This window comes from Festucalex cinctus, chromosome 21 (genome assembly GCF_051991245.1).
Source record: "Festucalex cinctus isolate MCC-2025b chromosome 21, RoL_Fcin_1.0, whole genome shotgun sequence".
NCBI lineage: Eukaryota > Metazoa > Chordata > Actinopteri > Syngnathiformes > Syngnathidae > Festucalex > Festucalex cinctus.
The window spans coordinates 3,418,013-3,443,601 of NC_135431.1; the positions used below are offsets into that span (position 1 = coordinate 3,418,013).

A 25,589-nucleotide genomic window follows, 5' to 3' on the forward strand; every position below is an offset into this window, starting at 1 on the left:
AATATCCAACCTATGGAGTACTTAACTCATTCACTGCCATTGACGGGAAAATACGTCAAATGATACGTTTTTGCTGGGCTGGCAGTGAATGTGTTAACATCTGCCTGAAAAGTCGACAAGTCTCGAAGGTCTTCCGAGAAAAGACGCAAAGGCGGGTGTTGTGGGTGGCGGTTGTGGCGGGCCCCGTTCTCAAACAGCAACAAAGCCACCACGAGGGGGGGGGTGGCGGGCTGGGGTAGTCCTTCCTTTTCAAGCCCCTTATGTAACCTCGCGGGCTTGTCACCCGTCAGCCAATGGGAGCGCGGGCAGTGCTCCGTGGGGGGTGGGGGCCGTAAGAAGATTCCCACTGTGTGCCGAGGCTTACATGGGTGAAGGACGAGACGTGGGGGGCAGTAGGCCAAAGAGCTCTATAACATTAATTGTGCGCCTTGGACCTGTTGCCGTGGCAACGGAGGCCCACACCACCGCCAACCCCCCAAGACGTCTGCATGTTAGAGATAACCCAACTCTAGATTGTATGATACGTCATTTCAATTAGTTTCATCATCTTCCACCAAGGAGTTTTTAACAAAGTACTTTTGGAGGAAATAAAACCTTCTTTTTAGTCCCCAGTATTTCATTGAAAACAAAAGAATAATTGGTATAAATACTATTAATCTGTCAAAATATTAAAAAGTTACTGAAGCAACCTCCTTCGCTCCCGGTTGTTTTACTGGTTCTTGACTGAAGGCTCACAGAATATTGTGTTCTATTACTATAACAAAACTTGGAACCTACCAAAAGAAAGATTAGAGTCTCTTCTTTCATCAGGAAAAAAAAGTATTTTTCTATCTGTTTCCGTTTTGCAGCAATTAGCATTAGATAAGTTTCATCATTATTCACATTTCTAGTGGAAAACACTGACAAAAAGAGCTTGTTGCAACATGGCCCTGGCTGCTCTCTTATACTCTGCTTCCCCCTGCTGGCCGTTTTTGTAATAACTACCATTGATTTAAGCCACCTCTTCATGTCAGAAGCTGCATCCTTCCGGATGCTCTTGCATAAAACACGTAAACACATTTTTACGCCTTTTTAGGATTGAATGAGTTAATGAGTAAAGTTTTTATTTATTTATCTAGTTTTTATTTCATTTGTTTGTTGTTTTTATTTCGTGATGTAATTCTGTTCTGGGCCACACACCTGCGCCATCTTTTGCTGTCTACTGGAGTTTATTTATTCCAACTTAGTTTTATGTCTCATTGTATCTCTGCTATTTTGAAGGTAAGTAAAAAAAATAATTTTTTTCAATATCTAAAATGTTCTAAAAGAGAACAAAAAAATGCAATTTTGGTTCATATTTTCTACCAAAAATCCATCTTTGCGCCAGAACCTGGACTGGTCTCTTTTATAGTCTTTAGGATTGGTCGCCCTTCATGCGCTGCCGCCGACTATCTTGCAATGAAGTTCATCCGCATTCCACCGCAACTGCAGCTGAAGGTAGCAACGAACGCGGAGCAAGATTCCTGCTCGTGAAAGCAGCACAATGCAGTCACTTCAAAAGGCAACCTTTCCTCACTCATCCACTGCCAAGTGTTACACATTTTACAAATGTCACTAGTAGCACATGGTTTTGCCTCAAATAACATGCACAGTGTGTTAGTATTCCAAAGCTGTCCTACTAGTGAGGACAATTAGCATACTAGCACACAAACCTGAAGTAAGATACTGAATAAATGCTCTTATAAGAACTACTAGCATGAGACTGTTTAATATTAGTTTTCCGCCACATTTCAGCACACTAGTAGCACAAAACATTTTTTTGCTAGCGAGGAAAAACCAGTAGTATATAATTTTGTGAAGGAAGCTACTATTTTGTGAGCCATGTTTACTAGATTTTGAATTTTCTTACTCGTGCATGGACCTAAAATGGATTTCAAGGATCTTGAGGTGGGTGGAAACAAGCTCAATTTGTTAGACAGAGTGGCTTTAATCCCATCACCCGACTGTTATTAAACACAGATCTGGGGTCAGATTGTCGCTCACATAATCCAGTTTGGACTGCCATGGCAACAGCTGTTTCTGAACGGTGCAGAAAAGCTGTCCAAAGTGGGTCGAGACCTGGTCTGGTTAGTCTACCGAATAAGAGAAGAGCAAAAGAAAGTGCACTCACACAAGTGATTTTGCTCCATTGCCATGTTGTCATTCCCACTGGTCATAACAATACACTTTGTTCAGGTCAGACAACTTCTAATCTATCAAATAAATCTTTCTCATGCAGCATTTCTGCAAACCATCCTGGTCTTGAAATGTCAACACTTTAGTTTTTTTTAGTTTTTTTTGCCCCTTGCTTCTCGATACAGACGGTACACAACTTTTTCCTTCCATAACAGGAGCAACTCAAGGCCGCAGTTTGTTTTCATCCACTCCAAGACATTATTTTGACTCTCAAGCCTTCAAAACAAAGCCAAATTATATGTCTGACTAAAGTGAACTCCCACAGACTGACTGGCCTTGTGAAGCTTACTATGAAATCATACTCATAGTCATTACTGCCATCAAGTCGCCTTGCAAATAATCAGTTACATAAAAAAAAAAGGGACAGGAATATTGCCCAAAAATCCGGCTGGTCCACTTTTGAGCCAAGGGAGTTCACTTTTTTTTTTCTTCTTCTTTTTTTTAGTGGTGGGAGAACAAGATGCCACGTTCAAGTGTAGCTTATAAGCTGTCATTGTGTGTGTCAAGTTGTAAACTGTTGCAATATTATATAACGTTTGGCTTTTCCTCATTTAAAAGTTATAAATAAAAAAAAAGGGTGTTGAGGTTCATTGAACTTATCGATGCTGACATACGGTTGTCTTTTCATGGGTGGCAGCGCCCTCTGTTGGTGGATTCAATGAAACCATTACGTTACTATACTTAAAAAAAAAAGCAAATAATATAAATAAGTATTTAAAATGACCATACACTTATACGAAATGCAATACCATACAATAATATTCTTAAATATTATTCCAAACAGGCGACCAGTAGGGCGCCTACTTATTCTCGTCAGGCACCTTGTGAGACTCCTGTTGCTGAAGCCGCCACAGGACCTCCAGGATGTCCATGCTCGCCGATCGTAAGGAAATGTCTTGTTTTTAATTTTATTTTTTATAATACGCTATTTGTCATACACAATTGACATTTTTCTTGTGTTTAAGAGCGTGTTTGTCCGTGTGCCCTTTGGTTTAACCTGACAATAATCTAACAGTGTCTTGTCTATCGAAATAGCTCTAAAATGTTCCTCAAAAAACTTGACATTAGCTTTAGCATCCTCTGTCAGAGTCGGCACGTGTGTTGTCATTTGAGGTCGGTTCGGTTCGGTCTCGTTACATAACTCCTTATTCTTATTATTAGAGCGTGATATTGCTTATTTGTGACTCAGCTCTGCTTTATTAGTGGTTTATTTTTAAGAGGAGGCAAAAGTAAGTAAAGTACTGATAAAAAAAAAGAAGACTTAAACGCTTTGTACTCTTACTATTCACTCTTAAGTGCGTATTCTGAAATGTATGTTACATACACGTTTAAAAAGAAGCGTTAAAATGCAATATGTTTTGACAAAAACGAGGGGAAAAAACTTTCTTGCACACAAACATTTGAGACATTTTAGTTTCCAAGCGATAACTCGTAGAAATTTTATTATTATTATTGTTGTTATTTTTGTACTTCCTCTTCAGTAAATGCTGCTCTGTTTTCAGCCCGCAGAAAATTAAAGTGGTCAGTGGACCCGCGGAACTCTGCCTGGAGTAATGACGAGTCCAAGTTTGGACAGAAGATGTTGGAGCGCATGGGCTGGTCCAAGGGAAAGGTACGTGTCCCAACTCCACTACTTGCATTTGAAAAAGTGCATCGTCGGTGACTTTAGCGCTCCTTTCCCACATGGATGGGCATTGCAATAAGTGTACTGTACTGTAAAAACATATTACAGCAATCAGGGTTTCTCTTACTAATGGAATTTAGACCAATAATGACAGAATGAAATACAAATGTAATTTTACAAAATGTATAAAATTGTCTGAACTCCCTTCTGCATGTAGGGCCTGGGCAGGAGTGAGCAAGGTGCCACTGACCATGTCAAAGTCAAAGTGAAAAACAACAGCTATGGCCTCGGAGCCAATGTTAGCCATGAAGTGAGCTCACCAATCCAAACTTGACTCTCCGATTTGAATTTGCCGTCTTGATTGAATGGCCTGCATTTGTTTTTCCAGGACAACTGGATTGCACACCAGGATGATTTCAACGACCTCCTTGCTCAGCTAAACGACTGCCACGGCCAAAACAACACTGGTAATGAAATACTTTTTCTTTTCTCTTTGCTAAAAATTCAAGTGTGCAAGCTTCAGATACACCAGCGCTTCAATGATGTCATTAAACAAACAATTTCACTTGACATTCTTTTAAATTTAGCTCTTACCTTTTTGGCACACTAGAGGGTGCTGCAGTACAACATACAAGATGGTGGGGAATGAAACGCTGTTAATGGCGCTATCAATTTTTTATTTTTTTTTCCACCCAATGTATTTCCTACAGAAAGTCTGCCCGAGGAGCAGAAAGGCTTCAGCCTGGAAGAGAAATCCAAGACGTCCAAAAAGCGAGTCCATTACATGAAATTCGCTAAAGGTGTGTGTACTTTTCTAGCAGTTTTGACCTGCTGATAATGATTTTTTAATTTTTTTTTTGTGCATCTTTATTTCATCCAAAAATCCATATGATTTTTTTTTTTCCCATAGTTTAAACCTATAGTCAAACAAATTTGATTCGATAACATTAAAATCTAATGCAGATTATAACCAAGATAGGGGATCATTTACTTTTTCCCTCTCATTTTCAATAATTTAATTGTATAAATAATTAAAAATGCTTAAAACGGTTTCTCCAAAAATGGACAAAAAACATCTTTTGCCTTCACATCACACTGATTGTGTCATTTTCTTCATTCTTAATGTTAAACTTTGATGCCATGCGCTCAGACGCGCCCCCTCCTCCCATCTTGGCTCACGGCTCAGACGCTCATCAGGACTCTGTCGGCCCGTGCGAGGTCACTCGGCCCGGTCACTGCCAGGGGAGGTTATTTAAAAAAATAAAATAAAAAATTAACCTTCTTTCCTCTTACATGTCAGGAAGTTTTGCCAGGCAAGGCAGCGATAGGCACAAGGAGGAACTCAGTGTTAGGGATGAGTGGACAGCAAAATGAGTAAGCGCCAGGTCATATTTCATCAGCGAGCCACTTAATGTTTGCACATAGTTGCGAGATGAAGGGCTGACTGAGATTCAAAGGGGGAAAAATGTCAGAAAGTGCCTGGCGTTAATGATGCAAAAGACATTTAGCCTTAGTAGATTATCGAAGGTCGGTCCCAGAATCCGTTACAGGACGCTCACTTTAAACCAACAAAAACAAAACAGATGGCTTTTGTTGGCAAAATTGTCATTTGTTTACAAATATAGAGCTGTGGAATTAGTGTTTACAAATGAAAACACTTCATTTCAGTGCTGTCACTGCTTTTGATTGTACTGATTTGTAATTGCAATGCATCATGTGATGTTTTGCTTTTCTAGCAGGGTTCCAGCGGGGTCTTAAAGTCTTAAAATCATTGAATATGAAAATACCTTTAGAAGTCTTGAAAAAGTATTGCATTTTGATCTTTGGGTCTTAAATGTTGTGCCGTATGCGGGGATTAATATTCTCCGTCGCCCCAACAGATCAAGTCTGACATCGTTTTTACAGTCATTTGCAAACTATATGCAGTTGAGAGGCTGCATTATAGCCTTCTATATGCTCTACCATAAAAAACATATAAATACGTCTTTGGGGCACTTAAAACATTTAAAATAAAACATATTTATACGTTTTTGGGAGCAAATGAGTTAAATAGGTCTGTAAAAGTCTTAAATTGACCTTGAAGAAGCCTGTAGGAACCCTGTTCGAGGCATCCATCTACCGTCACTACTTCTCAAGATGAATTGAAGGCACAATAAAAGGGATGACCTTTACTGAAAATGGCCAGCTAAAGTATACAGGGGACAACCCACCCTGCTGTTTTCATTTCTGTTGCAATCCTGCGGCCGAATTGACATTTGCTAAAGTCATTCATCAGAAGCTGATTTCTCGCGGTAGCCGGTAAACATCTGGATGTGGAACATCTCCACGTCATTGGGCAGCCGCTTCCTGCTTCCTGTTTGGGGCAATCTGGCGTGTCCATTTGTGTGGACGTAGCAGATGGAAGATTAAAAGCGCAATCGTGTCCGCCTGGATGTCGGCTACCTGCGCGAGGGGATTCCGACGGAATTGATGATATATTTTCTGGATGAAATCGTGAACCACATTAGCGCGCCTCCCCCCTGAAAACAGCCCCGCCGTGACGAGTGGCTCTAACAATAGCCTCCTCGTGAGTTTTGAACTGTGATGAATGTGAACGTCCACTCTGTGTTGATTTGTTTCATTGTCTTTGCCCCGGGATGTACTCGAACCCCCCTAACCTGTCATCAGTGTGATGCCCCCTGGGACTTTTCCAAGTAATGCATTGGAGGAGACCCTCCTTAGCAGCTGTTTGGGGACCATCAAGACAAAAAAGGAAGCACCTGACTTGACGGCATCTGTCCAAAGAGTTTTTGTCTTCCGTGGTGAGAACGGACGGAAGGCTCATCATGGGAAATGTAGCTTGCGTGCGTTCACAAGATTCCACTTTTTTTTTCTTTTTGCGGACACGTGATGTCGCGCCGCTTGTCGGGCAAACCGAGAGGCGCTCGCTCCTCCAGTTTGTCCTTTGAACTTGATGGGAAATGTAGGAATGTCATCTTTTTTTAATCCCCCGTTCCCGTCCTCGCGTCAGCTGATTGACAGGCGGCTTTTGTGCGACGCTCGCGGAGGGTTGCCCTGCCCGGTACAAAAACAAATTACCGCCTTCACGTGTTCGGTCATTATTTTTTTTCATTTGTTGACGTCGGATGGCGTACGGGAATCCAAAGTTGCATCACTGGCTCCAAAACCCGCCGTGCCTGCTTGCATGCCTTCCTTGAACGGTCGCCCGCTCCGCCGCCCCGCCCCAGGAGCCGTTGCCAAGTTCATGCGCGCTTAACAGATTTACGGTTGCTAAGCTCGTTACGGGAGGTCGTCCGAGTCGAGCGAGGTTCGTCGTGCCTTCTAAAGCGGCATTATGCACAAGCCAAGCGGTGAAGTCATAATTACCTCTGCCAAAGGGGGTCATGTTTTGCTGGTCGTCCGTTCCTTAGTGGGATTATTCCAAAAAATCGACTTAACCCATTTACACGTTTGTGTTAAATGCTGAGGGGCGAGAATTCGTCTCACACTAATAACTTCAGACAAGGTTTTAGAACTATAGCCATCAGTTTTGTCCTCCATTTCCAAAATTCATTCACTAAAGACTTGAAATTGTCCAAAGGTGCGTATACTGAAAATGAATATTAGCTTCAAATATCGGTTATCAGCCTCTTTGACTACTAATAATCGGTATTGAACCTGAAAAAAACCATATGGATTATATAAATATATGGATTATCGGCCGAGCCGATTATCGGTGCCGATATTTGGCATTTTGACAAATATCAGCCTCTGCCTTTTTATAAATATGAATGCTGATAGAGCTGGCATCTCACCGAGCTGCGAATGCTTGCGAACGTAGCGAATTTAGGGTTTTCATCAGGATTTGCAAGATGGTCACAGTTTTTTACTCATCGCAAAGACATTTCTAACACATATGAAAGTTTTTTTGTTTTTTTTTACACTAATATTTCCTCTTGTTTTTCCTCTTTTACTGCAAATGAATCTCGGCTTGAAATATCGGTCTTCTCGACTACTAATAATCTGTATCGGCCTTGAAAAAAACCCATATCGGGCTATCACTAGTGTCGAACATTGATATTGAGGATTTTTACCTGTTGTGGGTTGGAGGTGAATTGCTACGCTGACGAGAAGCTCTCTTAGTGTCCACTTAACACGTGATCTGTGAATGAATTGCAAATATTTAGTGAAAATGATGTTGTGAAAATGGCAAAAGTTATCAGCGAAGCCGCCGTTTGTCTCAGCGGCCCCCCTGCCACATCTACTTTTTTTTTTTTTTTAAATCGACTTCCTGTTGGCGCTGCCTGGCGCTCTCTTTCTGCTAGGATTGATGGCGTTTGTTTGTTCTGCTTTTTTTTGTCTGTGTGTGTGTGACTCAAATCTCTGCTGCTTTAGTGGCAGGCCCCCAGCAATACCATAAAGCGCTAACCCACTTTTAATTGCCAGCGCCATCCATCAGCTGTCACGGCTGCAGGTCGCTGCGTGCGGTGGGCTTCCTCGTATTCTTCCTCACCGCTGTAGGATTGCGCAATCACATCTTTTATTTCATAAAAAAAAAACAAAAAAAACTCTTGTGAGAGTGACGGTGATCCTCGGGTCCGGTCGTTCGACTTATCCGAAAACCCTGGCAAGCAAATGTATTGAATAACACGCCGGGTCGGCCTCCGGCTCACCTTTTAGAACGGCAAAAGGAAAAGCGGGCTTTTTATCACGACTTTATTTGCACTTTCACCTGCCAGCCGGCCGTTTTTTGACAGCCTCTTCCTCTCCTGCGCCGCCCGACAGGTCACGCTGGACCTGTTTTCACCAGCACGGCCCGCTCTATTTATTTATCTATTTTTTTTTTTTTTTTAGCTCTCTTTCTTGGTGTAGCTTCTCAGAGCCGACTTGCGAAAGGGTGTGCGGGGAGATAGAGCTGCTCGAGCAATAAATAACCGAATGTTATCAGAGGCGCGCTGAAGGAAGAGGATGCAGCTGTACGAACAGGACCCGGAGCCCAAGACGGACGAGCGTGCGCGCTCCAGGAGCCTTTGAGGCCGGGCCCCCGAGAGTGCCGGCAGTCTGGAGGCGGGGCCGGCCCCCAAGTTTATTTTTCTTTGCCGTTTTATCCCCGGAGACAGAAGCAAAGCTCCCCTTTCTTCAAGTTTGGGATGACTACAATCATGCTACACACTTAAGATGTCTGCGTTTTTATAATTCCGCGTCGGCGACAGACGTGGCGCTTGACGACGTCCTTCCGCACTTCACATGCTCGTAATATGTGGCGCTCAGTAGCCACAGGGGGCGTATCACTTCAGTGCCGCCCCCCCAAATGCCCTGCCCAAATTTATGTTGTTAGCTTTGTTCTGTGCTGATGTGTTTATTTTTCACATAAATATTTATTCCCCTCGGTTTGGGGAAGAAAAAAAAATTCTGTCCTTTTGTTTGACAGACCTTTCAGAGTTCAAAGTTCATGGAAGGCTCAAGACTCACGAAGAAGAGTCGCGCCAAATGTTGTCATTTTCTTTATGAAATGTTTACTCTTTCAGGGAAGGACCTCTCCTCACGAAGTGCAACCGACCTCAATTGTATCTTTGGAAAGAGAGCAAAGTCTGCCACTGATCCAGAGCAGGTATGACACAAAAGTACTTTTAACAGGGTTCCAGCAAAAAAGTCTGAAACTTAAATTTGAGCCCATAAATGGCTCCAAAAAACACCCTATTCACATTCATCCCAGGTCTACAATGTAATGTGCCCAAGTCTTAAAATTCTAACACCCGTTCCATCCATCTGTAGTCCGGAGAAATTCTGAACAAAATGAATCGTCATAATTAATCAAAAAAACAAACATGCGTGTGCTGACTACACTCTTTGGCAGACGAAAATGTCATTTGCGCAGCGCCGCATGCACGATTGTCACACCTCGTCACAATAAAGCTGTGTGTGGACACTTTAGTTTTGTAGTTACCACGGGTAGTGTTAAGATGTACTGCAGCTGCAATTTGCCGATTTACTTTTCAATTAACTTGCCTTAATCAATATCTGAAAAATGTCACGTTGGTAGACATGTGTACAAAGAATAAAAGTGCAAATATCTCTGGCATCCCTGAATTTCATTTTACAACAATTTTAAATATCTATTTTCGAACGTACGTTGAGGGACGCCATGTTCCTCGTCATGTTATCGTGATGACGTATCCCGTGCGTAACCGGAAGCCGTCTTCGCTCATTTCAACGGGAATTTGCTGACGTAATGTGCAAGAAATAGACGTCTTCGATCCCAAATACTGCGCCAATTCTGTTCAGAGTAAAGTCCTCAACACGTCCGGTTTCATGTCATTCCGTGTGGGGCGTAAATCAGGCGTAGCACACGACATCTAGCAGAGTCAAAGTCACCCGGATGTTGACCGTCCACTCGACTCGCCGGCGGCCGGATCTGCCAGTTTTATCCGGCTTTCGGTGTCTTCAGTGGCTGTGCTGCTTTTGAAGAAGTGTTTTCTTTGTTGTGAAGCGTAATTCCACCTTTTGATGTCCGCCGTGGGACGCGATAATTCGTCAGTTGCCACAGGCGGCCATGACATTCAATGTGCATTTTACGCACGCGTTACGTCACGATGATCACGTGACTGTCCAAAATGCCGATACAGTACTTAGTGTAAAAATATTCATTAAAAAGTGATATAAAAATCATAATTGCTCAAAATAAATTTGCATTTTTATTTATTTATTTTTTTTGCTAGGGTTGAAATGATCCATTTCACAGAATAGTTTTTCACAAGTCTTGTGTTCCTTTAAGAAGCAGGACGTACAAATACAACTCCAATATCCATATCGGACACCATGTTGGTCACCACATGAGGTGCCCACAGGCCGTTAGGACATTGTGATTTCCTAGGAATGTTGCAGAAATGATCATTAGGAAATAAAATGTTGCCTATTGATATGAATCGGTTCCTAACCTCACAAGCTTGTTAAACTGATAAGTTGGTGCACTCTTAAGTCAAGGTACGACTCGACATGAGAGTGGACATTCCCCATTTGGTCTCGTTGCCGGAGCCGAGCTGAAGCGCGGTGGCGCTGATGCGGCGCCCCGAGTTTGCTGCGTTAAGTGTTTCCCCTCATGAGCCGCGGCCCGTGATCCGGGATTAGCCTCGTCACAGCGAGCGGCTTTTAACGTGGCCGTCAGCGGGCCGCTGATGGGCGGCAAGAGCGCCCAAATCCACTTAAAGGATTTGCACTCTGAACCGCCAACACCGCCCCCCCTTCCTCCTGCCCAGCCACCCTCCGCCGTCACACTCGTGTCTCCGAGGCCTCTCCTCAGGTGTGCCGTTATTAAAGTCTGATGCGAGAAAAAAAAAATGCTTGCAGAACAGTTTCTATTTCTGCTTTTGGCAGTTTTTAAAGTTTGTACGGCCGTTCTAAAACCACTTGGCTCTTGCACAGTCACCAAAAAGTAATTTGCACATTTTTCGATGTGAATCAGTGAGTAAACTTTTTTTTTTATTTTTTTTTTTTTAAAGGAAGGTTATTATACACTGCAGTAAACTTAATACAAAAAATAAGCATATTGTCCTTTGTAACACATTATTGCACGTTTTGGCTCAATGTAAACATCATAATCCTGATTTGTGATACACGTCTTTAAAGGCATCACAGCGCCTCCATTGGCCTAATTTCAATAATTTCAATTTTTAGATAAGTCACTGTCGTATGTTTTTATAATAAAGGAAAACGTAGGAGGAAAAAAAATCTTTGCGCAATTAAAACTCATTCACTGCCAGTCATTATAGAAAATTTTTACATTTCCAATACTCACGTGATATTACATTCAATAATTATATATAAACCGAATCTACCAAATAACAGAATAGACTCCCTACTTTTTGTCCCGTCCCGTTCTTTTATAATTGACAGCAGAAAAATGTAGGTTTGCCAAAATACAGCCATTTCTCCCATGGACTCTGAAACTGTGTTTATTTCCTATAAAATGGGGCAATGATGTCATCTACCGGTGGTTGGGCATCAGTAAAGTTGTTTCCAAGTTTGATATTTACAGTGGAGCATGCTCAGATTCGCCCCCATTTAGCACCGCTCTAAAAAATACAATTGACAAGTATACTTGTCAAAGGCAGTGAATGAGTTAAGTTGATAAAAGGGTGATGAACTTTAACCTAGACCAAAATGTCTTCCTTGGATATGCTCCACCCTTGCACAAACTTTCATAATGATTCATCATGACTAACGATTAAAAATAATAATAAAATAAAATAGTTGGTGATATTTAGCTGCATAATAAACGACTGCAGGAAGATTTTAGCTTCCTGGGTTGTCGAAGGATCCACAGGAACCATGACACCTTTTTTTTTTCTGTTGCCTTTGTTATCTGCAACATTTGTCTTGAAGAAACTGGCATGGGAAAATCCCAAAATGTGGCTTTACGGGAGAAAAAGAAAAAAAAAAAGAAGCCCCAAACCCTCGCAGGTGTCGAGCGGGCGCATCAACAATGGCCGCTGCTCCCCGGCTGATTAGCATTGGAAACGCCAGCAAACACACGACGGCGGTCGCTCCCTAATCGCTTGGTTATGGCTTGTTATTTTTCAGCCAGCGGGGACGCCATTGACCGTATTGGAAAAAAAATCCAACACAATTACAATGGCGTCCCGCGAGGCCTTGTGCCGGAGCCTGGCAGAATGTGATCCGACGTGGGTGATGCACGACCCGCTCGCGTATTTACAACATTGAAAATACTTTTCGCTATCGCCGCCGGCGAGCGTTTATCGCGCGTCTGCGTCCGAGCCGGGAGACGCGACCCGATCCGGGTCGGCTTCTCGGGGTTCCGCCCGCGTACGGCCCCCCTCATGAATCTTGGAGCGCTTTCACCCCCCGCCGCCCACCGCTTGTCCCGCTCCGGCCTCCTGTCCACTCGCCCACCGCTGGGCGCTTTTCCTTCCTCTGCAGTGATGTGCTTCCTGCTCGACTCTTATCGCTGCTCGCAACGCTCCCCCAAAACGCACGCGTACACGCGCGCACGCCTCTGTTCATCAAAGGAGAGACGGACTGGGCTAGCCACAACATTAGGTACACCTGAGATCCTGCAAATATTCATCTTCATACAGGCTTTCTGCAGGTCATTACAAAGCCTTAAATTGATTTAGCTAAAATTAGGCCTTAAATGTCATTAAATACATGACAAATTTAAATAGTTGATTTACAAACCTCGTTATTCATGCTTTATTTTACATTCAATGTTGTGCAGAGGAGTCAATAATGCAATTTAGCTGTAATAAATAATGTGATTTAAAAAAAAAATGTGTATTTGTGGGAACTGGTTTAAATTTAAAAAACACTTTTAATGTAAAAAAAATTACTGTAAATGGGGGGAAAAAAAACTATGAATGAAAAAGCATTCAAAATAAACTAAAAATCGTACCAAAACGATAAAAAAATCACATAATAAATTAAACAGATATATACTGTGCTGTATATTGTAATAAGTAAATAAAAAAAACAAAACATACTTTTAATGGAAAAAATGAATGTAAATGAAAAAAAGAATATATATGATGAATGAAAAAGCATTTATAATAAAGTAAAAATCATACCAAAATGAAAAAACATAATAAACGAAAAAATATATATATAATTAACGGGATTTCTTATTATTTTTTTTTTATACGGATTTCCATTATCGCGGGTAGTTTTTGGAACGTAACACCCGCGATAAACGAGGGAACACTGTACAGGTGCAAAGTGCAGTATCCGCACTTGCCCATCCCTCGTGATCGGTGAATGACTTCCACTTTCCTTCATGTCGCAAACGTATGACATCACTTGGAGTCGGTGAGCAGTCAGGCCGGTGGTGAAGCGTCCGTCCATCCTCACCGCTGCGCTATCCATCACCCGTCCCACGCACTCAAACCTCTCCCGAACCCCCCCAATCAACACAATTACTCACCGCGTGACAAACGACGGTATCAAAAAGGTGGCGTCCACTTTTTAAATGAAGGCGTTCTGGCAGTACCCATCACCCCCCCCGCGCTTATCGTGGGGCGAGCAGCGCCACTGGCCGTCCCGCGGCCCCTCCGCCGGCCCACCTCGACCTCCTCGGGGGGTTTCGTTAGAGGAGCCGCTCGGAGGCTGCGGCCCCGGCTTGATTTATCTCCTCGCCACCTCTTGGCCGCTCCGCCCAGGCCGGCGGAAAAAGCCGACGAGGCTCTGGCGGGCCCCCGGCTGGAAAGCCCGGCATTAGCTGAAATAAACCACTCTGCCGCCCGGTGAAAAATGTCCTCTGATTGGCTAATTAATCAGTCAAAGGGGGAGCGCGGCGGCTGGTGACTTGAGGGACCCGGGCGGGCCAGCGCAGGGGGCCTGCTGATAAATAGACTCCCCGCCGATTCATACATCAGCAAAAGTTAGTCATTTTTTAAAAGCGCCGCCTCACTTGAAAGGTGGAAACAAGCCACTGTTTTATTTACCCAACTGCGCACTCTTCTATGATGACACGTTTCTCATTGCAAGCTCAAATTTGAATCAGTGGACTTTTTCTTCCAATATTTGTCATGTCCCAATGGAGAATTTGAATTCTTTGTTTACATTTTATTTGTATTTCATAGTCATGTTAAGGAAAAGGGTATGATGACTTTTTTTTTTTTTTTCTTTTTTTTTTGTCGACTTAAGTGTAATCAATCACATAAAAAAAAAAACGTGTGAATACATTTTCTGGAGAAATTACATTTGAAGGCTGAGAGGCTGAATGTAAAATTGTTGAATGATCTCTATAGTCGTGTGGAATGATATACAAGACATGGAATAATATACTGGATAATGACTTGGAAAGAGCTGCAATGGTTTGAATTAATTGTATTGTAGAAGTAGTTGAAGGATGGAAAAACAGCAGAGTGAGAAAAATAAGGGGAAGGGAAATCGTTCCAAAGACCTGTTAGTGAGTTTGTTCCCACTCTTCAAGTGCTTCAAAGATGATTTGGCACAGGCCTCGTTTTGGACCTCATGGAGTCAGACGGTCGGCGCGCCGCCCGGCCCTCTCGGGGTCAACGTGACCCCCCCACGTTATGGCCTCTCCCACTCCCACGCCTGCTGGGTCGCAAAGGGCCGAGAGCGAAGGCCCGTCGGGGGGCACCTGTTGCCGAGGGTCCGCCGCCCACACCCTCATCCACATGAAATATTGCACGCCTGGTTGGGAGTGGATAACGCTCCCCTTGGTGGAAAAAAAATATGACACCAGATATTTATTCTCAATGGGGCATAATTTGCTGATTTTGCACGAAATAAAAAATCTTTTTTTTTTTTTTTTTTAGCTGGAAATGTCATCTACTTCTTATAGTTTTATTTTGCTCTCAAGATCTTTCACTATCAATAACTTATGTGGGGAACTTCATGGCATGTATTTCACTTTGCCTGGTTCTAGTAATTTTTTTTGTAGATTATTTTACAGCAAATGCAATATGAACATTTTGTAGTTGAAGAGAAACTTTTACTTTCAGTGAAAAGTGTGCATCTGCATTTTGTATGCTTTTTTTTTTTTTTGTCCAAAACTTTTTATTAGTTTTTTATTTGTGTATTTTTTTAATTTTTATTTTATTTTTTTGCTTTGTGTCACATGCTAAAATGTGACTTATGAATGAGCTTGAATCTCTGGGGGGGGGAAGCCAGCAAGCCAGCAATACTTTGTTTACATCACTCACTAGTCCACGCCCCTTAAAGGCACACCTTCTACTCTACTACTTTTGTTGTTGACTTTTATCCTGTCCCAAGTTATAGTAGTTAAGACTATGACAGACGTTTACTCCTTTCGATTCTCTTTTATAAAAACAAGATATTTAAGTTGAGCAAGTTTTTCCTTTTGTATTCAAAAGCGTGCAATGAAAACACTGAGGTGAGACTAAATCAACTTGTAAGTCGAGGTAGGACTAACGGTGACAGGAATTCATTTTAACTTTCAGATGTTGCTCTATTTTTACACGACAAGATGTCTATTACGAATGCGGAAAAATGTCGTTGCCCCACCCGTGTTGGAAGTTTTTTTGCGCGGTTAAATGCGCCATGGCAGTTTCACGGTCCGATGCTCTCCAGCAGGGCGTCATGCTTAAAGCCAACCACTCTCAGATAACATCTAATTGAAGGCTTAACCTTTTGTCCAGCTTCCCCCCCCCTCCACCTCAATCACTCGTAGCGACCACAACATATCAACACCCCGCCAAAGGCCACTCGCCAGCGCCCAGTCGAACATGCGCCGCTCGCTCGCTTAGCGCTTACCTTCCTGGCTTCTCCCTCCCTGGGCAGGTCCGTGCCAGCTCGCTGACGGTTACAGATTAGCACTGGTGGGTGAAAGAAAAAAAATAAACAACAACAAGGTTTGTGTGTCTTAGTTAAGCTGGGGCCAGGCTAATTAGTGTCTGCTGAAGATTCCCAGACCCGGCGCTTTAATCACCCACTTGAATAAATCACGACCGAGCGTGCTCGTCATCCGCGGCGGTGGGCTTGCGGTGGGCGTTTTTCCGCCAAGCGTTTGCGGCGAAAATGAGGCGCTCGCGCCCGCATGCATAATGCCGTCTTCATTTGTTCGGCTGATGATAAACGCTCGCTTTATTCAAAACGCATTTATTTTGTTGGAAAAACACAACCGGGTTTTGCGGAAACCTTCCGCTATATACTTTGTGTGAAGAATGTCGCAAGTGGAGGGGAAATCAAGTTTTGGTGGCGAGTGACGATTCAGTGAAGTTATTGATGGCGACGCGGTGAAAGGTTGTTTTATTTACCGCCCGTTTTTTTTTTTTTTTTTTTTTTTTTCCCCCTGTCCGCCCACATCAAGCATGTGAAGGATGGGGCTGCTGGACCCTGGCGCTCATCAGGGAGAGACAGCTGGCTAATCAGGGCCTGATCCATAGACCCCGAGTATGGCCAAATTTATTATTGTGGCAGGACAATGAGGGCACCCTGCTGCAATTACCGACCCAAGCAATATTGGCTGCAAATTATCGAAAAGGGAAAAACCGGAAGTATTACAAAAAAAAGCATTTTTCTCTTGTGTGCTGAAGGGTTGAATCCCAAAACGGACACAAATCAGGTTTTAACTATTTATTCAGATAACTTGACTAAACTAAAAACAACGAGAATGCATCGAGAATCGCGACACGCCAAGCCCCCCTTGGGCAGCGGAGAAGCACAGCGAAACAGTGAGCAATAATCCGGCAAAACACACACAATTCTCACACCCTTATATAAACAGTCAATCAATCTCATTGGTTGTGGCTAGACATGTGAGTACCAGTACTGACTTGGAATTCTCTGATTGGCTGTTAACCCAGTAATTAAAGATAGTCCAGACATCATATAGCCTAAAACTAGTTGAAACTGGATGCTGTTACCAAAACACCAAAACAGACACATAACGGGTCGTGAACTCTACTCAAACTTAACCCAGGCGTGACCCCAGTCATGAGACAATACCTAAACATTACTCCTGCATGACCCGAGTCATGACAAAGGTATTTACTTGTGTAAGTTTCCATGTAACTTTTTTAAGACTTGCTGATAACCTTGTGAGCTCCCTCAACATTTTTATAAATTTAAAAATGAAGTACATTGTCCAAGATACAAAAAAAAAAAAAAAACATTTTGAAAAATTGTTCAATAAGCAGTAATGCTTTAAGTCAAGAATGGCATTTTTATTCTTTTTTTTTTTTTTTTTTTAATGCCAATATTCCCCCCCATCCATTTTTATTTTAACCGAGAATGAATGTCTGTTTCGAATATCGGTTATCAGTCTCCTGGATAATAATAATCGGCATCGGTATCGGCCCTGAAAAAACTTAAAAAAAACAAAACATATCTATTTATCTCTAATATTCATTGTCGGTTGGATTCCAGTAAACGTTGGAGGCAGTGAACGAGTTAATAACGGTGGCATGTTGTCCTTTCAGACGTTTCCGCTGCTGTGCATGTCGTTGGGAAAGGTTTGACTCGACGGCCAGTAAACGTTCTCCAGCGGCGGCCAAGCCATCCCTCGGCTCGCTCGCTCGCCCGCCTCCTTGAATGGCGGTTGGCACGCAAGCCGGCTGGCTTACCGTGGCCTTCATTAGCGGCAAGAGATAAAAAGTGCCGTGTCTTGTATGAGGCGGCCTGTTGAACGCCTTCCCGCCCGCTCGCCTTTTTCTCACGGAGCCTCGGCGGGGCCCTCCGCGTGTTGCTTCCACCGCCCCCCCCCCACCTGGGGAGAGCGCGGCGCAGGAAAGGGGCCGATAGCCAGCCAGGCCGCTCCTCTGCCGAAGGAGCCTTATCTCAGGGCTGCACGCGGTGCGCTCAACGCATCCTTTTCCTGGGGTTCGGGGCGGGGAAGAAGAAGGAGGAGGAGGAGGAGGATGATGATGATGGTGGGTTGACATAGGTGCTTTCTCCAACCTTTCCATTCCTCACCCGAAATGTGGAGCAACCTGCAAAGGATTTTGCTGAAGTCAACTCCACTTGTGTACATTTGAAACCCAACTGCTGTAGGTGAAAATGAGCCAAATTTTGTTTTTTCCCCACTCTTTAAAGTCGTTAAAACACATGATCTGATTAAAACACACTTTTGAAAGTATTCTATTATGGATGGATGGATAACTGCTTTTGCACTTTTCATGACAATATGTGAAGCATATTGAGTCACGTTGTCAATGAAATGCACTATGCTGATTCTATATTTATTTATTTTTTATTTTTTTTAAAATAAACAATCCCTCGGTACTGCCGAGGTACTAGTAAATGTTTGAACAATTCGTTTGTTTGTTTTTTTAATATTAGGGATGTTCGATAGTTAACACTTTTTTTTCAGACCGATACGATACTCAGACCCTCAGTACTCACCGATACCAACTGCCGATACCAGTACCAGTAGTACATTTTGATAAATAAAACAAATCACTAAAAGATATTTTTAAACAAATGTATTTCCTTTAAGTTTGACCAAAAAAAAAAAAAACAGCACAGTCACTCTTCAATAGTCAACGCTCAAAATAAAACACAAAAATGCTCTTTTAGTTTAAGATTCACAATTTTGAAGTATTTCCAAACCGGTGAAGTTTTGGTGAAAAACTGCTGCAAGCTAGCGCCAGTTACATCCCTATTTAATATAATTCCCCTCAATTTTTTTGGGGGAAAATGTTATTTGTGATATTTTGCAATATTATAGAAGTATATTTTTAACCTTTTCTTTTTCTTTTTTTTTCCCTCCAAAGCCTCAATTTCATTGTCTGTCTACATCAGTTGGGCTCAAATTGACATTATTAACAATTCATTTACCATTTGAAGTTGATTCTTAAGAGGGAAATCGGATCTCCTGGTGGGGTACTCGCATTTCACGTGGATCTTTTGTTGTGTTTTTTGTTGCTAACGAAAGCGCGACGGCTAATAACAGGTTAGCGGAAACCAGTTGAGAAGATCCGCAAACGGCGACATAGCGACGTGTTTCCTAGTAACTTGTTGCCATCAACAGACTGCCGGTAAATGCTGTTGATGGCACGTGTTGTGTTGTGTCGGTGTGGCTCCGACAGCCAGCGCAGCATTTTCCTGATGGGTCGCCCCGGGCGGGCGGCCATGGCAAGTTTGAGGCCACTTTTGACCTGATGGAGATGTTTCTCAGCCACTCTCCTTTTTGTGCCGGCTCATCGGCCCTGCCGACTCCGCGCCGCTCTCTGGAGAGAGAGCAATTTCACAGCCACTTGTAAAGTGGCCCCTAGCCATCTTCCCCCCCACCCCCCTCCCAAATTCCGGTTAACACCTTGTTTGGCGCTGTCAGCTCGCTCCAAAGCCCCCGTGGCCATCGCCGCCGCTCTCCGTGGCCATTGTGCCAGTATAGATTTTTATTTTTTTTTATTTTTTTTTTCCTACCAACTTGTGAAAGTTTCCTTTTAATGGCCAAAGAAGGCGCAAGGTTTTCTCTACTCAGGCTTGTGAGGTGGCTGAAAACTTTTGCTGTTCAACTGGAGGAATTTTGAAGCCTCAATCATCACTGATGATGCATGGATTGTTTGTTTGATTTTGCTTTTTTTTTTTTTTTTTTTTTTTTTTTTCTTCTCCGCAGTTGAATACCTCAATTGTTCTATCAGATTTTTAGTGTCGCACAACAGCATTTTTTCTTCTTTTTTTTTTCACGCCTTGATCAATATATCCGTACATCAAACAATGGTTCGTCCCTTATGGAAATGTATTGACGAGCAGTTGCTTTTAGCGTGTTGGTCAGCTTATTAACTCAACTGATGATTCGCCACTAAACCAAAGTTAACACTTTCACTTAAGAGTTTAATTCATTCCATGGCCAAGATTTGAAGTTGCTATACATTAATTTGTTGTAGGCGTCCAAGTAGCCTAACGGCAGTATAACGAAAGACAAAAAGCTTAAAAGGCCGAATAGTGAGGCGACTCGGCGCAGCGTGACGTTCTTCCCCCCCCCGCCCCCCAAATTTGCCGTTAAGGTAAGTGGCCTCGGCGGCCTCATTGTTTGGCGCGATCCTCGGGAGGAAGGTGGCGTATTCTTCGCAGCAAATCATTATGCATTGAGTAGGCCATTAGGAAAATGGAGACAAATGGGTCTCGAGCGGCAGGTGACAAATCGGCCTTGCTGGGCCCGCCCGGTTGCTTGTGAAGGCCAGTTAGATTCCAGGAAAAGAAATTGCTAAATATAACTAATAAGTTCAACCTCATCATCATGTCAAATGGGACATCAAGTTTTTCTATGAGCTCCATCAGCATCTTTTTGCTTTTTCTTTGGCTTTTAGTTTGTGACTGTGATATTCTAACCTTGCTCTCGCAACATGAACTCTTGCAGTATTTGTGAGTTCACAAACTTCGGAGAATACATCTTTTACCACTTCCGCTGATAACCACCGTTCACCAATCATAGGGCGGCATCGTGTTTGTGGGCGGGATATGCAACTGTGACGAAACCAGGAAGCTGTTCTTGCAGAATTACTCAGTTTCCTTGTTGAATGCTGAACAGCGAGAGGTGCTTCGTGCATTTCTAGCTGGTAAGATGTTCGTGCTTTACCCCCCTTTCGACAGGAACGAACACAAAATTTTCACCCGTGGCCGTGATTGGTTAAAACAAACGTGTAGAATGTTGCATCGTCCAAACAGCTCGAATTATTGTACAGAATATCCCGCCTTTTCCCGACGAAATTACTGTCCAGATGGATATGTAATTGCCAGATTAGTGATATTCTACTGTGCTCGAAATTTTCAGTGACCCCGCCCATTTTTGTTGTTGTTGTTGTTTATTTCATCAGAATGTTAATGCCAAAACGAGTAGCGCAGGTTTTGATATGGAGTGCATGATGTCATCCGTTTACGAGCAGGTTGAAATGTGCAGCATTTTCGATTGCGTTGTACACTTTTTTTTTTTTTTTTTTTTTTTTTGTGTCTTTCACTTTTCTGTCACTCTTGTTTTTGTCATCCTTTGTATGCTATATAATAAGGGTGCACCGATCACAATTTCCTGGCTGATCCCCAATTTTAAAAAAGTCTGACCTGCCGATACCGATTTTATTTAATTTTTTTCCTTTTTTTTTTCTTTTTTTTCTTTTTTTATTTTTTATTTTTATTTTTTCCCTTTCTCCCCATTACAGGCAGCATATACCTTCAGTGATCCTATCTCATTTTATTGGAAAACATTGAACAATATGGGCGAAATAATTCAAATGGGTTGTTTTAACTTCAGATGAAGTAGTTCTTTCAAAAAAATGAAAATCCTGCTAGTAATCTCAGCACAAGAGGGCAGTGGCTGACTTTTTCCAGACCTCTGAGATTGGTGGAAAAGATCGGTTTATTTTTAAGCGATCGGCCGTTTACCAATCTTCCAAAATTTAAGGAAATCGGCCGCCCGATCAAACGGTGCACCCCTACTTTTACAAATAAAGTTGTCAGCCCACAATCTCATCTTCTTCAGGAGGACAGCAGCGGTGAGAGTCCGAGCCCGCCGAGCGCCGCCGACGCGGACTCCGTCGCCAAGACGGTCACCAGCAGCCTCACCATGCAGGAGTATTTTGCACAGAGGATGGCCCGGTTGAAAGCGGCCCAGGCTCAGGCCGCCGGCGAGGATTCAGAAGAACCTACAACCAAGAAAAAGAAGAAGAAGAAGAGGAGGAAGGCCGTAGAGGAGATGGAAACGTTGAACGGCGCGGACGAAGCCGGTGGTGAGCCGGCCAAAAAGAAGAAAAGCCAAAATGAGGACGCGGTGAGTGAAAATTTAGTTGAGGAGCCGAAACGTCCTTCCAAGAAGAAGAAAAACAAAATGGAGACGGTGAGTGAACATGAAAGGAAATCTGCGGAGACGCTTGCCGTGCGCAAGAAATCCAAAAAGCACAAGAAGAAGAAGCTGCAAGATTTGTGATGCATTTACACATCGAAATCTGTTAAAATACAAATCGCCAGAACATTTTTATTTTTTTATTTTTATTTTATTTTTTTAAAGAACGGATCCGGTTTTAACATTGTTGGCTCCAACGATGGTCGGACTGGTTAAGTCGCATCGGACGCGCCGCAAAACATTCTGGGAATGAGTTGTAAATGGGGGTGTGGCTTCAACCACTCGCATCGTCATCATTGTCGTATTGGCCGGCAATGCCTTCGTGTAATTATTTTTTTTATTTTTTATTTTTTCCCTTCGTGTAATTATCCTCAATGAGATTTTGTTTGCAACGCATGACAGTAATTGACATAAGGAAGCACGCACGCACGCACGCAACTTTTAACTTGCCCGCAAAACCGATATTTAATCCGCATTTATATGAGCTCAAACGTCAAGTGGCGCAATTAGCCAGCGCCACGTGAGAAATATGAACCGATGGGATGATTTTGAGACGTGACAGCATACATCCCAGCTGACTTGTCGTCAGTCAACTGCAGGGGACATATTTTTTCGAAAATACAGCCATGCCTTGAGATGCAAGTGACCCAAATTCGCAGTTTTATTTGAGCTGCAAGCAGTCGGCAGATTTATTGTTTTTTCTTCAAAAACGCGTCAATCTTTTTAATGACTTCCCATCTTGTCTTTTTAAAACGATCATTTAGTTTAGCATTTTCTCTGCTATGCTAATGCTATTGCTAACACATATTGGGATGTGCCTCTATTAGCCTTTCAGGAAGTAAAACAGTGCAGCAACACATTTAGCAATATTCAATATAACAGTACTCACAGCCATATATTCTTTATCCTCTGCAAGATGAGTCCGTGTACAATATGTACGTCAGACAACTTAGAGGCTGAAATTTCAAGGACAGTTTTATATTTAACGTTTAATCAATTATCAAAAATAATTTATCATTCACTTGTGGATCAATCGTTGCACCTTTAATTCTTCTTGTTAAAAAAAAAAGTTTTATATATTTTTTGGATGTCTGAAACGGATTAATGATGTTTCCATTCATTTGACTGTGAAAAGACGATTTGAGATGCAAGCGATTTGAGTTGTGAGCGTGGTCGCAGAATGAACTGAACCTGTTTTTCAAGGCTGTTTTTTTTCCAAAGTTGTCGTCCGGTTGGCAGACACGCACCCCCCGCCCGCCCGTCAGCACTGTCGTGTCACGATTGACCAACTTGACGGTAACGAGGAAACCGTTTGTCACGCACGACACGACTAACGTGTTTGTCCGCGGCCGCCGTCGTCACCGCCGGCGGGATGAGTCAGACGAGGAAAGAGCAAAAGGTTCCTTCCAAAAAACGCCACTCGTTTAATCATTTCTGGTTTCAAGGAAATGCCTTCGATGAGGACTTTTTTTTTTTTTTTTTTTTTTTTGGCTCAATGTTGAGATGCTAACCACCATGAACGGACTTTCAAGTTAACACGTACAACTGACTGCTTTCAGACACTTTGTGTGGAGAGAAAAAAAAACAAAAAATACCGCTGCAACCAGAAACCGTTGACAGAATGAGATGCTCAAAATGAAACCGTGTATTTTTTCCACTTGTTGCTCATGAAATAAAAATTTTAAAAAATGGGGGAAACATTCTGCATGCTTTTCATTCAAAAACTAACAAATATCCACTTCAATTCCTCCACAATTAGAGGGCTTTTTTTTTTTTTTTTTTTTGTAAACATAGGACTTCTGTTTTGTAAATATATGGTCAATATTATTTTCCAATACGTTCCTCATGAAGAAACACCAGGCTGAAGTTTTTCTAGGAATTTCTCATGACCAAAATAAAAATGTGCTCTCAACCGTTGCATTTTCTACCAATTTCTCATGCGAAAACAAACATTGGGCAATTTTCCTGGTCCCATTTCTACTCATTTTTTTTTTTTTTTTTTTTTTTTAAACAAATTTCTCATTAGAAAATGGGTAAGACTTGAAATATTGTCAAATTTGCAAGCCAAATTTCTCATGGCAAAATAATCTCAATCATACTGTCATTTTGTAAAATTTGTGGTGGCAAATCAAAAACAGTCAGGCTCAACTTTTTTTTTTTTTTTTTTTTTTTTTTTTTTTTTTTTTTTTTCCCTGACCCCCTAAAATTACATTTTCTCAAATGTGTTTTTCTACTAATGTCATGTTAATACAAAAAAGTTGGTACTTAGTTTTTGGCCTCATTTCTATATTATTTGTCATGACAGAAGCAAAACGTGTTTAAAATGGATGTCTAGACTTTGCGTCTCATTTTTTTGTCGAGACAGAACAACGTTGCGCATAACGTTTTGGTCTGGTTTTCTACTAATTTCTCATGAGATGATTGTTGTGCGACTTCCGCCTTTTGGCCATTGCTTCATTTGCTCCATTCAACCTGCTCAAGTAGTTTTTGTTTTTGCAGACACGCCAACACAATGCCAGCAAACTTTAATGAAATTTCAGGCTGAATTTGACTCATGTTTGCATTGTTTGTTTGTTTTTGGTTTTTGGCCCTTGTTGGCCTTTGATGAAGTGATGTTATTGTTTTGTAGTTAAGCGGGTAATGGGGCTCTACGATGGTCAAATTGCGTAATGTGGCCGAGGCGCTGACTTTCACTCCCCAAACGAGTGCGTGGAGAGGAAATGCGAGGCCATACATCACTGATGTGTCTGCGGGAGGCACAATCTGGGCCGTCAGGTGGCGTATCCTCTTCCTCTGGGTGTGAGTGTGCGTGCGCTCCCACTCTTCTGGGAAAGATGGCTACCTTTTTTATTTTTTTTATTTTTTATTCAATTCCAAAGCACCCAAATGACACACAAATGCAGGTTTTGGGTTAAAAAAATAAAAATAAAAATGTTATTTTAAAACGTTCAACTTTTGCTGATATTTTTATTTGACTGTTACGTTCCAACATTGGAAGTTTTGTGGCATCATGTTATGCCACGAATGTGAAGGCAGCAATCCTAGCCAGCTATGCTAACAGAGCTAGCTACCTGCTCATGGGTGCGACGTTTGTAGGCCTGTTTGCGTTTTGATTTGCAGGTTATGGGTAAAGCGACACGTTTGTTCACATAGTTGGTCGAATCCATCAAAAATCAACAAAAACAGACATCTCCGAGGTAAGTCATGTACTTGTCCTTTTAAAATATTACAAATGTGAACTCTGTTGTTGTGCTAGCTAAGCTAATACATGATCTCCTGAGTGTGACATTTGTTTGGCGTTTTGCTCTTTGAGTGCACATTTTTTATTCTATTTTCACACCTTAAAACTAACCTAAATAAATAAAGACATGGACCTGGATGAAATGATGCACTCATCTGTCTGTCTTCTGTCAAAAATCAACAGGTGCACCTTAAGTCAGCTCCAAGGTAAGAAATGTACTTGTGTGATTCGTAAAATTATTTTATACAGTTGTT

General features: G+C 42.3%; 1 protein-coding gene across 1 annotated transcript; it reads left to right on the forward strand.

Moving 5' to 3' along the window:
- Nucleotides 1-3,058: 3,058 nt before the first annotated feature.
- pinx1 (PIN2 (TERF1) interacting telomerase inhibitor 1) lies at nucleotides 3,059-24,085 on the forward strand. The gene is made up of 7 exons (XM_077511271.1): nucleotides 3,059-3,097; nucleotides 3,717-3,826; nucleotides 4,056-4,148; nucleotides 4,227-4,305; nucleotides 4,549-4,638; nucleotides 9,346-9,428; nucleotides 21,735-24,085. The coding sequence occupies exons 1-7, from the start codon at nucleotides 3,079-3,081 to the stop codon at nucleotides 22,176-22,178; spliced, it is 918 nt and encodes a 305-aa protein (XP_077367397.1). The 5' UTR covers nucleotides 3,059-3,078; the 3' UTR covers nucleotides 22,179-24,085.
- The last annotated feature ends 1,504 nt before the right edge of the window (nucleotides 24,086-25,589 follow it).